At 38.7% G+C, this 17,039-nt stretch overlaps 1 protein-coding gene across 5 annotated transcripts in view; it reads right to left on the bottom strand.

Moving 5' to 3' along the window:
* Positions 1-17,039, bottom strand: part of csmd3b (CUB and Sushi multiple domains 3b) — a 363,456-nt gene that overhangs the window by 27,008 nt on the left and 319,409 nt on the right. For all 5 annotated transcript variants that reach the window (XM_057354136.1, XM_057354137.1, XM_057354139.1 and 2 more), the window contains 5 exons: positions 16,504-16,677; positions 15,012-15,197; positions 12,873-13,046; positions 4,630-4,812; positions 1,051-1,227 (listed from right to left, as the gene is read on the bottom strand). In XM_057354136.1, the coding sequence (XP_057210119.1) occupies positions 1,051-1,227; positions 4,630-4,812; positions 12,873-13,046; positions 15,012-15,197; positions 16,504-16,677 (894 nt within the window). The remainder of the gene's footprint in view (positions 1-1,050; positions 1,228-4,629; positions 4,813-12,872; positions 13,047-15,011; positions 15,198-16,503; positions 16,678-17,039) is intronic.

Genomic DNA, 17,039 nt, shown 5'->3' with positions numbered 1-17,039 from the left:
TTATTAAATGATATTCAAATGGAGAAGAGTTCTTTAAGCAGACGTATTCAACACCCAGACGTGCAGCCATGCACGTTCTAGTCATTTGAAAAAGCTGAATCGGATACCTGGATCACAGTGATAGTGTTTTACTACACAGGTCCAGTATCCAGTATGACAAATGGTACCGTCTAACGCAACCTCGCAAACTAGCAAAAGTGTTCTGCAAGGGGGGGATAATGCGGAGCAAATTGCATTCTTTGCTCCACATTTACTTTTATTTTTTTAAATGTTAAAACAACAAAGCAAGCATGTGCACATGTGGGAACAATTTATTATTAGTGCATTCCCGTCAGGAAAGGAGTCTGAACGTCTGAACTGAAAACTGAAATATTCAATCCCGCAAGCAAAATCTGCAGGATACAACCAATGTGCCTTTGAGCAAGACCTCAGGTTACCAGAGATCCTGCGATGATTCTATTAAGACACTGCATGTAAAAACATGAGACAAATATGTGATAAGTCTTTGTAGAGCTAAACAATTAACAATAAAAAAACAAGCACAGTACTGGACATAATAAAAACAAAGTGTTGTATCCATAGGGGCATTATTAAAATGTGAAATAACTGATTTATATATCAAACTGAGGCAGGGGAGGAACTGTCATGACCTGTTCATCTTTATCCCTTGCCAGAGAAAATTTGACTTGGAGCTAGCTCCAAGACACCTGGAATTTCAGAAATTCTCATCCAATTTTTCAACAACAGAACACATCTCTGAAGACCACCATCTGTATGCCAAGGAATGCCGGTTACTCTCACGGTGGTGCCTGAATGATACTTTTATGAACTGTAAGAAAGACTTTTCAGTCAAGGTCTGAAAAGCATACAGTAATACAATGAAGTATCTGTACTATTTTACTCAAACAAATCCCACAATCCCATCTTTTTCATCACCTGACATTACAGTCTGAAATGAAATACTGCAGAGAGAGACCGTTTTTGCTACTGAATCAGAAACAGAAGAACAATTCCTGTTTAAATTTCCTTCATAGTATGTTTCATACTTACAGGTGCAGTTGGGCATCGTGCCAGACCAGGTGCCATTGGCTTGGCACTGTCGTGTGGTGGAGCCGCTCAGCAGGTAGCCGTCCATGCAGGAGGAAATGACTGAGTGTGAGAAGGTGGTGCCGTCCAGTCGGTATAGCCGTCCGTTGCTGGGGGTCCCGGGGTTCCCACACTGTACAGCTGGATTAGTTTAGAAAAAGGTATAAGAAGGATATTGAAAGTTGAATATGAGAGAAAATGAAGAGTTTGGTTCCAAAACGCTATAAATCCATTTGGATGAATTTGAGTAAAATGTGTTTTCTTTACAAAGAAAGTGGCACGATGAAAACCACTATTTTCTGTTTCAAAGTTTCACATAGCATCTTTAGGTTCTAGCAACATAAGAAATTCAAATCCAGATTTTGATTTTAAAAGATTTGTTATAAAAACGGATCATTTTTTTTCCCAAAATGCAATAAATCCATGACAATTTTTTTTAAATGCAATAAATCCATTGAATCAATATAAAAGTTATTTTTCATACTGAAACTGTTGAACATACACAACAAAGTGAGTTGATCCACATATGACAGCCTCTGAACTCAATACAATACTAATCTTACATACAGGCACTGGACTAAAAATGCATTCAATCGGTCATCGCTCCTAAAATTCATTCAGCGGGTCATCTTTTTAATGCTATAAATTAGTGCCTCGTCTTCTTAATCTCCTCACGTAAATGTTACGTTCCGATGGCTTACGTTTCTTCCCCACCGCAGAAACCAGCACAGGTTTATCAAAGCCGTCAAAATTATTCATTTTTGTGTTTGTTTGTTGAACACAAAGTACAAAGTAGATCAGGGAAACTATGATGCAGACCGTATTCAGAGCGCCGCCATTAATGTTTACAATGCGTGGAATGGTATGATATTGCGGTTTGGAAAGAAAGCGAGAAAACGGCGGATATTGTCTCGCCAATATTTTTAATTTAGACTGCGATACCATGTTTAACCGCTAGATGTCAGTGTACCATACAGTTTCTTTAAATGCGATCGAATTAAAGGACCCATTCAAATATATATATATATTTTTAATAAAATGATCATGCAACAAAATTTAACACAATTATTATACAATAAAATAATAATACAAATTAAAATCAATTAAATTAAATAATTTCATCGCGTCTGATAAAACGGTCTATACTATTTTTTGTATTTTTGCCAGATAAAGTTGAGTGTTTTCTTCATTTTATACCATACTGATGTTTTAATATAACCTGATGGACAATACTTTACAAATATGCCCTCAGGACATCACTTTTGGCCTGGCTAGAGAAATAAGAACTAGAGACTTTATTCCTTAGAGAAAAAAGCTCCTGCAGGACTTGTTAAGACGTGTTTTGTAGATCAAGGGACCAAAGAACAAACAAACAAAAAAGCACCTTATTAGAGTTGAGATATTAGAGGGAAGTAACGGTCTAAAACCGAGGCCAAAATGTTCTTCCCCGTTCTTGACCGCGACAGCAAACTTCCATTCAGTAAGGTATCATCTCAGCGTGCAGTTGTTAAAATGACTATGTTTGCAGTACACCCCATGACAGCATGCTTGAGCACTCTTCTCTGTCTCACGATGACATGCTGACTATTGTGACTCCCTCAGGGCTTGTCATTTTGCGGCGGGGGACGGATCGCCTTTCCCCTTATTTAGCCGCTGTCCATGTAACCCTTGGCCAATTGCCATCCCTCAAAAACCACCCCAGCACAATGGTCTGGGTCATGTCAACTCTATGTTTTGTGGGAGGTGGGAGCCCTGGGAAAAACACCATTAGTCAGGTCTCGGGGCAAGAAAACAAGATGGTGCCTCATGTTTTCAGAGAAAACACTGGCTGGACGTGGCAAGTCATCTTTCATTTGTGCTGTAGACTTTACAGCCTCGGGGGAAATGTGGGTTTATTACATGGCGTGGGACTACTGTACAACCACTGTAACAAGGCATACAGGAGAAAAGACCAAAATAAACAGGTAACATTGTGGAAGGTGATATATCATCTGAAGGGTAGATGATTTGATTGTTTGTCACTGATAGATGACTTTTGGGACTATTTGATCATATCACAAAGAAGCAGCAGGCTGCCAGGTGTTGGCTGCCATTTAATTATGAAAATGAACAGGAAGGTCTCCTTTATCACAATTAGTAGAACTGCAAAGGTAAAAACAAGGCAATGCTTGGCAAAGCTTTTGAAAAAGTTCTGCTATTAGAGCAACAATTAACAGATGTCCACGGCTTTGTTTAGAATGTTTTTATAGTCCGAACAGCAAAAAACATGACACCAAATATTCACAAGCCTGATCGAAATTACATCCATGAGCTTGATTAAGATTAACAGATTAAGCGTGTCATGTTTTGTACACAATTTTGTAATTTTTGAATCACTCTTTCTAATAAGACTTTGGGTTCATGTGACATGTATAAAAAATGTATCATAAAAAATGGCTCATGTATTAAAAAATTTAACACTAACAAACAAGCAATAAATAAACAAATAAATAAAGATAAAATGAATAAATCAATAATTTAAAATAATAATTTAAAAGAAATATTTGAAAAGAAATAGCTGACAATAAAAATGTTTTGAATATATATTTATACTACACATGCCTTGCATTGTTTTATTAGAATTTATTACATTTTTTTTTACAATTTATTTACAATTTTAGTTTTACTATTATTTACTGAGTGCGGAGATACACACTGCAGCGCAGTGTCGCTTCTAGGACAACTCTGTTATTAATGTGGTAGAATGGAATCATTTATGATAATTTTTCTGTATTAATGCACCGTTTTTCCGTTATTCCCAAACAGAAAAATGCATTTTACACCTTATGGTGAAGTCAGTTTGTACATTAAAGATGATTTCCGTCAAATAACATCTAATTTAATGTTAAATTATGCGAGTGGCACATTGTGTAGCTGCAGGAGTCAGAAAAGTGTCCAGAGTTGCAGCCACCAGGCGCCGAATGGAGACAATATGTTCAAACAATGGCGCTGCGCTTCCGTGTCCAGTGTGCGACCCCCTTTACTGTCAGTGTACGGCGATATACACCTGTATCACACCATCACCGCTTTAAAAAAGCCATCTGTACTATAAGATGGCTTGTATTTTGCATTAAAGTGAGAAAAAAAGTATGCTGGTTTTCTTTTTTTAAAGTAATACAATAATAACATGTTACTTTCTGTCAAGCAAGAAAATGTTACTAATGTTAAAGCAACAACAGAACTTAATTTGACTTTTCTTTGGCAGAAACAAACAAAAGAATACCTGAGCAAACAGATCAGATTTCATCTCTTCACACAGTCAATCCAAAAGATCAGCTTTAAATCAAAGTGAATTTGTCTGCAGTGTGAACAAAGCCTTAGATCCACTGATAACTTGTTAAAACCAACCCACTGACTAAGTAGCTTTGAGCTCAGATGTCCTACTTCTGCATTCAGCGAGCGCTGTAAACCATAAGACTCGCAGTAAAGTAAGAAGAATATATATATGAGATGAGAAGTGAGAGGGGGAACTGGTGTATCATGTCAGGTGCTGGAGGTGCTTACGTTTGCAGGAGGGTTGAGTGCCAGACCAGGTGCCGTTGGGGAAGCACATTCTTTCTGCCGAGCCGAAGAGCTCGTAGCCTACTGAGCACCTGAAATGCACTTTACTGCGTATACGAAAATCACTCTCGTCTCTGCTGCCGTGGGATGGTGTGCCTGGGTCACCACATGTCCCAGATGAGTCACCTACAGAAGATAGCGAGAGAGAAATGACAATGAGTATAAAAATGATGTGTGGGTCATTCCTACTGTACAGTACATTTTTATGTTTCCATCTTATATGGGTAGTTGATATGAAATACTGGTGGAACACTGCGGTACATGCTGCTACTTTACCTCAAACTACTTCAAACAGCATTCATCTTGTGTTTTTCTTTATTTTTCATTTTTTCAAGTCTAAACAAGTTTTCTTGGAAATATTATTTTAATTCGTAATAAATATAATATACAGGTTTCTCCCATTTTTACAAAGGAAAAGGAAAGAAAGAAAGAAAGTTGGAAAGAAAGAAAGAAAGTTGTAATAAATATATAGGTTTTCCCACTGATCTAAAGAAAAAAGTGAGGAAGGAGGGAAATTATTTATTTATAAATATATATATATATTTATTTATAAATATATATATATATTTATATACTTTTTTCTTTGCAAACAGGGGAAAACCTGTATATAAATATATTAGTTATTTGTTTATAAATAAATCAATTGCATACAAGGGACAATATATAAATAAGCAAATAACTAAAAGTTTTCACATGGAGGAAGGGAGAATGTCACGCAATGTGAGGTGTGGTGAACCCAATCGCAGGCAGCGGGGATGAAGGGGTTAACAAAAAACTTTTATTAAATAAACAAAACACAAAACAAAGATCCACAAGGGGATAAAACACTAACAGAAAAATAATACGCAAACTATGACAGGAACAATAAACTGGACTGGACTAGACTAACATAACACTTGACACTAATGACTGGACTAGACTAAATACTTACTAGGACTTGACTGGGTATAAAACAGCAAACAGCAAACTGGATCACGCGAACACAGCGAACACAGCGAACACAGCGAACACAGCGAACACAGCGAACACAGCGAACACAGCGAACACAGCGAACACAGCGAACACAGCGAACAAGGACTACATAGAGCACGTAGAACGCAATGCACGAGCACAAGACAAAGAAACATGAGGGCATTTATAGGTAAGACAAACGAAGGATAACGAGCGAGGGCAGGTGTGGAACATAAGACATGGCAGGGAGGCAATACATGAAACGAGAGGGGCGGGGCCAATGACAAGACACTGGAGAGAACACATATGTTAAGATAAACAATAATATGATTCTCTCCACATAAAACCTAAGGGCTCTGTCCCGATCCTGCCACATGACTAGAAATTCATAAACAAGAAGGTAGGACCGTGACAGAGAAAGAGAGAGAAAGAAAGAGTCAAGTACAAAAGAAAGTAAAGGATAATTTATTTAAATAATACTTTTTCTTTGCAAACAGGGGAAAACCTGTATATAAATATTTTTAAATTTTAGTTATTTGTTTATAAATAAATAAATTGCCATCAGGGGACAATATATAAAAAACAAGAAATGTTCCACTGTTTGCAAAGAAAGAAAGAAAGAAAGAAAGAGGTCTCAAATGTTAAAAGCACAACATTTTAACCTATTCAACTGTCTGTGAATGATCAGCTGTCACATGAATGAGAAAGAATGACTGTTCCAGTGCCGATTTTCCGGACCCTCCACGGATGTAATCTGGGAGCTTCATTCCATACACTCAAGGCTCCGCTATAGCTCTCTGGAAATTGATATTCCTGATTGATTCCCGCTGCTTCCATATATCTGAACCCGGCAGCCTTGCACCACACCTGAATCTGAGCTCTATTCATCATGAACACACAAATCACACAGAGACACGCACATTTATGCTCATACAAGGCTTACGAATAATATAACCGGGCCAAAAATACGGACACTTACACACACAAAAGCCATATAGCCATATATCATATCATATACTGTATATATATGCATCCGAGTGCAAAGCAACACACTTCTGAATATAAATCTCTGTTGTTGTCCTAAATGAGTTTGCCCCCAATTGCGTCACAAGTTCCACGTTCAGCGCGGAAGAGTAAGAACAAGAGCTAAAATAGATCAGGACCCTACAGGCAAACACGCCCCCACACATTTGCAAACGGGCTTGAAACAAAACTCTCCAGGAGAGCCAACATCCAAAAGTAGCCCATGTCAAAGCCGAGCCGGCTCTATAAACAAGTAATGATTTATTTAAGAGCAGGCGGTGTTATAAAAAAAGCCATCTTCAGATCTAATACCGCAGCGTCTGAAGAGGAGTACCGGTGTGCGGTAAGCAGGACTGGTGGCGGGTGGCCCAGGGGACAGATTAAAAATGGTTGTTTATAAAGAACCGCAGGCTGTTCCTCTTACTTATTAATACGTCAAAGGGCTGCGTGAACAGGCTGTTGACCCGTACGTGACTGGCAGATTTTTATCTTACACACTTTACTGTAAGTCACATACATGTCACATACATCACACAGCGGGCCCCTGAGGCCAGATGGATGCATGTTGGCTTTTGGTTAAGTGAGGAAGATGGAGTTGCCTTTTGCGGGGGATTAATTTCCCAGGGGGTTGTGTGATGTTGAAAGAGGCACCCTACAGGGCGCACTCTGATTCGTAGTATGCCACTTTAAGGGAACGCACTTGTGGAGATCCGTCTCACAGCGAAGTGTACCTTTCTCGGGGCACACATGACGAAGGGGCACCTCTCATTGTTGTACTCCTTCCAGGGTGGAGCGTCTCAATGCATTGTGGGTAATTTTCCGGGGGTCTTTGCATGTGCATGTAGCACTCTGCGACAAGCACACAGTATGCATTTTTATGTCACGTTCTATCTTTTCCTTTCTCGCCGGGAGAAGTGAGAGACGTGAGGTGTGGGTGTTTGGAATTCCCAGGAGCCAATTCTGTCAGGGAGAGAGTGCTGACCAAGCACAACACTTCAAGGGCAGACGGAGGAGACTGCTGTATTAGACATCCCACTGGAACTTTTTCACTTATCCGCAATGGCAGCCCTGAGACCACCACAGTTGCAGGAGAAGAGACTTATGAGAGGGTTCACGTGTCACCAAGTGATGTACAGCCACCTCCGATGGAAAAAGTCACTGTAAACATGCAGTTAACACTTTGATACAACACTGTCGAAATGATTGTGTTAGATGAAAAACCGAGGCGGTATTAAATGTCACCTTTTTATATCAACACGAACCCTGAGTGGAATAGAAGTGGGCCACTAAAATTTAGTCTCTAATGGATGGTTGATTTGTGGCATCTATGGTGGCATATAGCAGTCAGTGTTGATTTTTCACAGCGGGTCAAATAAGCTTCCGGACAACAGCAGTGCAACAAATATGGGTCAGATATAAAGTAAAAGAGCTGACAGAGCGGTTGTAAATGGCTATAGATGTTTACACAGACGGTTTAATGTGGCTCTGAGGTGGTGTTTGCTTTATACAGCTGTAAAAACAGCAACAAGAGATGAAGGTTTTTGTAATGAATGTTTTGTTTGGTATTGCTGGTGGCGCCTGAACTGCACCTTTAAGAAAATCGCCTGCTCTAATTGGATCATAGGAACTCAGGTGTTTGCAGAAGGAGAAGGGAAGATCATCTCAGCGGGTTGATACTAAATCGCTCAATGATGCAGACCGTAACTGTGCTAATTGGGGATAAGGCTGTTTTGGGAGGAGAGTAAATCGCTGTTTGTTTGGTTTTAAAAGGGTCAGATCATAGTGTCTGGTCTTACTGTACCTTTGAGACCTCTAGCGGGATGCAGGCAATTATAGCAGGCTGACAACAAGGTCCAAAGATTGTAATAGCTTCAGTCTGGACTCTTATTAGAACAGAAAAGAACATAATAGTGTATGAGATGTCTACACATGCATAGAGAGACACTCACACAAATATAAACTGCCATCTGTGTGCTTGTGGGTCATTTCTGCTATGCGCCACATTTTCATGTTGCCAGCAATTTGGTTGATAAAATGTTAATCTAATCATTTATAAAGATGGAAATCATGAATTATTTTTTACATTACAAACTGGCCATTTATTAACAACATAAAACGTATTTTTGATGCTAACTGCTCTTCTTAAAATAAAAAAATCCTTAATATGTATTGCTGGAGTGTTTCCTCAATTTTGTAAGTCTTTTTGGACAAAAGCGTCCGATAAACGGCTAAATTTGAAATGCAAACGTGTAATGTAAATGCAATGCAAACATTACATTAAATGTAAAGGGTATTTCTTTTTTCAACCAACACTCCTGTTTAGATGCTTTCTGATTAAGTTAGAGAAATATGTATTTTATAAGGTTTCAAAATATTAACTGCAGGATATACTCTTGAGATAAAGTAGCTGTCACTGGGGTGGTAGCCTTAAAGGGATAGTTCACCCAAAAATGAAAATTTCATGATGTCATTCCAAACGTGTATGACTTTCTTTTTTCTCCAGATTCACAAAATAAGATATTTTGAAGAATGTTTGTAACCACACAACATTGATCCCCGTTGTATGGATACAAAACAACTGCAACATTTCTCAAAACATCATCTTTTGTGTTCCACAGAAGAGAGAGTCTTACATTTAGATTGACAGTAAATAAATGACTTTTTTATTTTTGGGCGAACTATCCCTTTAAGGGTTTCTTTTGTACCTCTACAGGCACAAAACGTACAATGCTTTTTGGGTACATAATTGTACCCTTAGGACCTATTTTGTTCCTTTAAAGTCCAGTTAAACATTTTGTTCCCCCAGGGAAAAAACTGTACCTTCACAGCAACTTTTGTCTGAGGTCTATTAATTATAACCGCAACATTCATTTCAAGTTTCACAACTCAAAGCATACTGGCAGAAATGACCCGTGTGTGAGTTTGTTCGAGTGCTTTCAGCATACAGGAAAAGCGCTGAATTTGTGCTGCTATGATTTTGTGCCATAAAACCCCGAGGACAGATGAACAGCACCAGGAAGAAAGCCTAAGAGGACCAGGAGGAAGAGGAAGGGAAACAGGAGAGAGATTTCTCTGGGTAGCTGTTGTTCTCTCTCTGTCTGCCTCTTTCTGGGTCACGGATCTCTGTGGAGGATTGGGGCACATTCAGTGGGATTGGCAAGAGACTGTAGAAAGACTGTCAGCATTCTAGCTTTATGGATCATAAACTCTTAATGAAGGTTTAATGGGTAGATTGCACAAGTTTAAATATATGCAAATAAATGAGTATGTGTGTTTGAGTGCACATTTAAGTTTACAGCATGTGCCTGAACGAATGAACGTGCAAATGCTTCCAGCGACAGGTAATTTATCTGGTTAAATTCACACTGACAGCGATTTGTAACGACAAAGTGACCAGAAGTAATTTTATTTGCAATGTCTGTGATTTGAGGCAACATGTACTCAAATAATGGATTTTTGCTGCTTGTTTAGTTCAGTTAATTAAAAATAAGCTATTAACATGCAATTCTTGAGCATTCTGTCACAACTTCATCTCATTGCGTGCAATTAATTAAAATTTGCAAAATGGAAGTTTACTTAATCCATTTGAACAGGGACTACATTGATAGTTTTTGCTGGCCATAACCAAAAGTCCTCAAATCGAAACTGACAAAAACATGTTGGAAATCATCTAAAATCATCCCCGTGAACCGTAAGTTGAGATCGTTTTTGCTTCTGTATTTTGATGCATTTCTGAGTGAAACAGAATTTCGAATGAGAAAAAAAGGACCATGGTTTGTGTTATTCACTGCAAATTGATTAGATGTATAAAGCCATTGCATTTTGAAATTGACAATTGAAGAAGAGGAGTTAACAGATGCTCCGCCCAAGCCGTCTAACTTACGTCATTTGAGATGGATAGCCACTAGAAGTGCATTTTCAGATTTTAACTGAAGATTATGAGGGTATATTAATTTTAAATAGAGAATGACCCACACTGATAATCTATTGACAATAAACGCTGCAATGTTTCATGAACAAGTATAGGAATTGTAAGTTTTAATTTCACTGAGACTTAACATGGTATTCCTTATTCCTTTATTATTTTGTTATACCAAAAAATGTGCCATTTTTACTATATTCTGGTTTAAAATAATAATAAAATAAATAAAAATATAATATTTGTGTGAATATATTTATCCAACACAATCTCGTGGGAATTCGTAACTATTTTATGAGGTTGCTAATTCGTATGAATTTGTATTGTCTTATTCAGACGTTTTAGTACAATCTGCTTTCGTGCCAGTGATGTTAGGTTTATGGGGGGAGGTTAGGGAAGGGGCTTCAGTATAGCTTTTTCTAAAAATCATATGTGTTTGTACAATTTACATTGCACGAATTCATACGAATTCGGAAAATAGTTACAAATTCCCATGAGATCCGGTTAAATTGTCTATATCCCTGTTCCCTTTTTCTAATACTGAAGACAGATTTTTTTAAGCAACACTTATTCATCTTATCCACAAAAACCAAAAGCTATTCAGACCCCTAACTCAAACAATCGTATACACAATCCACTAATAGATCAAATGAAATCACAATACAGTGCGTCCGTTATGAACAACGATTCTGTTAGATGAATTAAAAACCCAAGAACACTACAATCAACCAAACCAATTCATCGCTGCGGTTTCAAAAAAGCACAACCTTTCCGTCTCGTTCCCAGAATAAAGGTAAATTCAAGAGGTCCTTCTCAAATCCCAAAGACCATGCAAACACCACCATCTGAAATGTTTCTTAAGAGGGAGAAATCATTGACTAACCCAGTGGTTCAGTGCACAAAATCCTTTTTCCTAAAGGGCACAACTATACTCAGACTATTACAGGCACCGGGAGAAACTTGTTGAGCTCACTGAACCAGAATAGGACATAACACCGTTCGAAATGCCAGTGACTGAGCCGTTCTCTCACATTCCAATACATTCCCCATCATTCCTGCATGTTCATTCCCTCTGAAGTCCCCAAGGACAATGGGACGATATTGCAGCATAAAGAGTTCAGGTGAAGCGTTGGATGCAGGGTCGTAATAATTCTACGTGACGAAAGCTCGGCTGCTGCCAGCGCTTTGGCTTCGGATCTATTCAAATGTGTTTGTGGCCTTGTGGAGCGTTTTACATGTGGATGGCTTATGCAAAAACGTCTCTAAGCAATGTCTGGTGCTCGACAAAACTTGCGCGTGGGTGTTAAAACCCACATGTGGAGGCCTTCGAGATATCTCCCTGGAGTTAGTATGTGCCTTTGCTCTCCATTTAGAGAATGAACAATGGCAGGGAGAAGCTGGGTGCTGTGCTGCTACGTTTGTGTGGAAATCCACGGTGTGTCTCTGTTATGTCTGAAAGTACCTGTTCCTGTTTTAAGACCCAACACGAGATAGACTCCTGCGGTTGCAGGCGTGTGTGTCTGCATATATTACTGAAGTCTATTGAAAAGCAGATGGCGTGTTATCACATAAAATTACACATCAATTATACACCTTACTGACATCAGACGCAGCCTTAAGACGGCATCCCGCTAGCCGATTTTCAGCTTATTATCAGTCGTCTGCTTCATTTACACAGCGCTGGGAAATCATGTGTGAATGCGTGTGGATGGGTCACCGGGGCTGTTCCCCACGTTTTTGCAGAAATAATGACTTTACCTGCTGAAAAAGGCCCTTTATATGTTACTTTAAGCTGGTTAGCGATGCTCCTGGCATGTTTTTATGGTCTTGCTGGTTAATCTATTTAAAAAAAGCCTGGTGGCACAACATTGTGACTAGTTATGCTGATCTGTGCTAAAAGTTATTTTAAAAGAGAAAAGGAAAAATCCCTCTGTAGAGGAAGACATACTGACAAACATATGCTGTTTGAAACTTAAAGGGCGAGTTTCGCCGTAAGAGAGTTCTCGTATCTGCCCACACAAAAAAACCTGATGCCTTCTGCTCGTCTGACATCAACAACTCTAATGTACTGCTGCAAGGGTCTTCTAGTAGTCTCTATTTATACGTCTGTTGCGATCGGCTTGCAAAATGAATACATAACATTCATCGAGTGTTTTCCCTGCATTGGTACATGAATAAAATGGAAGACTGTGAAACCTAAAATGTCAGATGCAAATCTCTATCTATGAATTCCAAGGATCTTAGCACCTGATTTTGTAGGTCGTGGTGATTGATGTGTGTGCGTCCGCCCTACCTGAGCAAAAGGGCATGGGCGCACTCCAATGGCCATTGAGCTGGCAGGTGCGGGAGGACTCGCCCTTCAGTTGCCGGCCACCCGTGCAGCTGTATCGCACCGTGGCGCCAAAGGTGAATTTGTCTCCGCTTAGCACCCCGTTGGGAGGAGATCCAGGATGTCCGCAGTTCACCACTATGCACATCACACAAAGATGGAGAATGTTCAAAACTTTGTTATTGGATCTGCAAACACTCCTTCAGTTCATTCAAGTTGATTCTAATTACATTAGAATATAAAAGGCTTCTCTCTCTGATTTTAATAACGCCGCAGCTCTAGTTTATCTCAAAGAATAGGGTGCTAATTTAGCTTCTTGTAAGAGCGCTAAGATCAGCAATTTCTGAAAGTCCCCCCTCCCCATCTTGACATAAACTCTTCATGTGTAGTCTCTGCAGAGGAACTGGAAAATACAGTAAGCTAATGGTTGCTAATGAAACCAAAGTCATGGTTATATTTAATGATTATCCTATTTTAGATATTTACCATTTGTCATGTCGCCCTTCAGACCTTATGAAATGTGTGCCACTTGTGGACTCCCTATAGAAAATGCCAACATTCTTGAAATCAAATACTGAACTACATTTCTTATTTTACAAGGTGGCTAATTCGTATGAATTCATGCAATATTAAACATGTATGTGCTTTGCATGTGTTTATAAATACAAATTAATATGCACAGTGCACAGACATACATTATGTAAATGCATAACATTTTTTTTGGTGCAGTTTGTCACGTTAAGTATGGTTAAATTCTGCTGCTTCTGAAAGCCAGAGGGCGCTCTCGCACAGAAATTCCAAATATACGTCGCATAAGTAGTACCATAACACGCGTAGGTGTCTATCGCTGTTCTTCAAGCCTCCTCAGGTGATTTCATGACAATAAAATATATTTATAATGATCATATTTGACGGGTGTTGCTTTTTCAAATGCACGTTATAAGCAACTCAAACTCACAATGCTTTCAGATTGAGCAGCATTTCCTACCGATCACAGAGCCGTGCTTCATAATCGAAGACTTTTCGATATCATAATCGCTCTAGACAGGTCGATTTACGCAATATTTAGTGTTAATTTATCACGCACCCCTACTCAAAGTCTAAAGTCCAAAGTCTAAGTCTTAAGGCGCGGTCACACTTGTCTTTTTGGTCCATTGACTTCCATTCACACGCATGCGAATGTGACAGACCGGAAACGCAAGCTTCTGCTGCAAAGTTTCGCATTCCGCAGCGTTTCAAAGCACAAGTTTGGTTAACTATGACCCGTGAATTCATTTCACGTGAAGACGTGCGACCAGATGGATTTGTCACAGCGTGACCTTTTTCTCTTCACGGCGTGGCCCTCCTCCATTTTTGCCAGAAAAGCATATATCCTGCTCCCCACCCATATTCGCAGCTGCATACGACAAATATATGCATGCTCAAACTCCAATGTGACCTCGCCTTTATTCTGGGTGCGATTAATTGTGATACAGCTCTAATATTTTACAACAGTACGGTTTACATCATATAAAATCATACGAATTAGCCTCGTAAAATTGTTACAATTTCCCATTAGATCAGGCTGGGAGAATACAATCTAGTTAACATTTAAATTTGTTAACCAGATCTGCCAGTGGTGACGTTTGACAATGCGCCTAAATACAGATTCACAAGCTGATTAAAAAACCCGCTCTGTTGGAAAGAGCCAGAAAAAAGTAAGCATTTGGCATTAGTATAAAAAAATGTAAAAGCACTGGCACGATTATTAGGACACGGTAAGCAGAAGTGGCAACATTTCTGACAGCAGGGAGTCTCATCAGGGCACGATGTAAGCTAAGGCCCCGTCGACTTCGCAGCTGCCGCTGAATGTGTCTCGCCGAGCTTTGGACGTGCAGAGGATTCGCCGCCTTTCAATGTTCGCACAATGAAGTAGGTATCAGACAAATGGCATTACTAATTAATCTGCCAGGAAAATCTGTGTTCCACCTGTCCTTCCATTACAGCGCCGATCTTAGGCGGCAGGAAGGGGGTCGCTCAACTAATTCTCCTCAATTACAGCAATGAAAAGGTAATTAACATCACAACACAAATGCCAAGTCGTAACTTTCGCCAGAAACATACCGATACACTCTGGCAGAGGCTTGTCCCATTGACCCGTGGGTTGGCAGGTCAGGACAGGAGAGCCAAACAAGTAATACCCAGGGTTGCAGTCATAGAATACCACCGTGCCAAAGGTGAAGTTACCATGCTCTATTTTACTCTGCCTGATGGAGTTGGCAGGAATCCCGGGATCAGAGCAATTGACGACTGAACACAAAGGAAAGAAGATAATAAGGAAAAGACAAGGAGAGGCATGTTATTTGGTAAGAAGCACTAAGCAAATGAGTTCAGTAGAAATAAATAGGTAAGATGTGCTCTAAACTCGCTTGAATGAACACAAGTGTGATCTGCATTATGAGTATTTGCCATTGAGGCTGGGCGATATAGATCATTATATGGCCATATTTTTCAGACTTTTAATGATATGGAATGTGTATCTTAATATGTACGTTATTATTAATCTGTTAAAAATGTCTTCACATTCCATTAAATGGAATGATGTTTTTTTTTCCAATCCAAAGGAATCATGAAAAAATGAAACAGCCATTGTATATGAATAGATGAATCATTCAAAAATCACGTTTTTAATTGTGTTGTCATGTTTTTATAGTTTTTTTTAGTTAGCTGTAAAGTTTTTTGTTATTATGAATTAATTAACTTAATCAACTTAATACTATTTATGCACATATATGTATATAAATAAATAATATAAACAACAAAACATTTATAAAATTACATAAATAAAATAACTAAATTAAAATAAATGATCATATTTTCATTCTAAATGAAAACAAAAAAGAACTTCATCATTTATATTTACTATACAAGAACCAATGTATCAATACATAAAAAACAACACAAAGTAATAACAATATTTACCTACATACATATTTCTTAAAATGTAAAAATTCATTCATTAAACATAAAGATCAAATTAAAGACACGTGTAAACCAATAACATATTTTAAATGTGATTTACATTAGGAATCACTGCAAATACATTATTATTATTTATACATAATAATATTTGCAATCTTTGTGCAGTATATTACTGCTGTATATCTGTAAAACTACATTCTAAAACGTCATTCTGCCCTGACACAATGAATCACAATTACTGAATCATTGTAACAGAGATCTATGCTGTTTATTTCCTCTTGCATTAGTTTCATTCCATGCAGTAAAGTACACACATGCAGATTCACAGTAACATGCAATCTAAACTTAACCAAATTTACCATATCTGACATGCTGTATTATTCATAGCAAGTACAGTTTTCTCATCACCATGCACTTTGTGTCCTTAACAAAAAGTCATTATTAGCATTTGTTCATGTATTTCCAGCCACCAAACCACAAACTCGGCAGCCACTTACAGTATGGTATCAGTGCAGGTGCCATAGCAACAGCCGTTACCCCTCTTTACCCACAATGCACTGAGCTGCTTTAATTTTGGCAGGCGGTGAATCAGGCAAAGCTCCGTGTGAATAAAAGACTTAACTTTTCTCCCCACCTTTACATGTTGGTGGTGGCTGGCTCCACTGCCGGTTGGCCTGACACTGAGCCCGGGAGGGGCCCTCCATCACGTAGCCCATGTTGCACGAGAAGCTCACCACATCATTCAGGTTGAAGCCATTGCCTATTGTACGGCCGTAGATGGGGCTTCCGGGGTGCCCGCAACTGATGGCTAGAAATGACCAGAGGAAACGTTTTATTAAACCATATAAAATAAGTTAAAACCCAATTGCTTTTTCATTCCTCAGAGCTGCTTTCTCTCAACAGGTACATAAACAAAATGTGATTAAACGTGTGATTGAATTATGGCTCTACAAAATAATTGTTCTTTTTATATTGATTAGAAACTGTAGAACATTTTCTCTCTGTTTTTTAATCATTCCTTCAGCGAGCTGCCACTCAAAACAATAAATCATACATTTAGTCTTTTCTTTACAAAAAGGCAATTTGCAACCAGCACCGCAGTCTAAATGTCAATGAATTCTGAGTTTTTTTCATTGAGTTCTCCATTCCAAACCTAGTTTTAACCCAGTT

This window comes from Triplophysa rosa, linkage group LG16 (genome assembly GCF_024868665.1).
Source record: "Triplophysa rosa linkage group LG16, Trosa_1v2, whole genome shotgun sequence".
Classification (NCBI taxonomy): Eukaryota; Metazoa; Chordata; class Actinopteri; order Cypriniformes; family Nemacheilidae; genus Triplophysa; species Triplophysa rosa.
The sequence above is the reverse complement of the archived record's forward strand: the minus strand, read 5'-3'. Positions and strand labels throughout refer to the sequence as shown.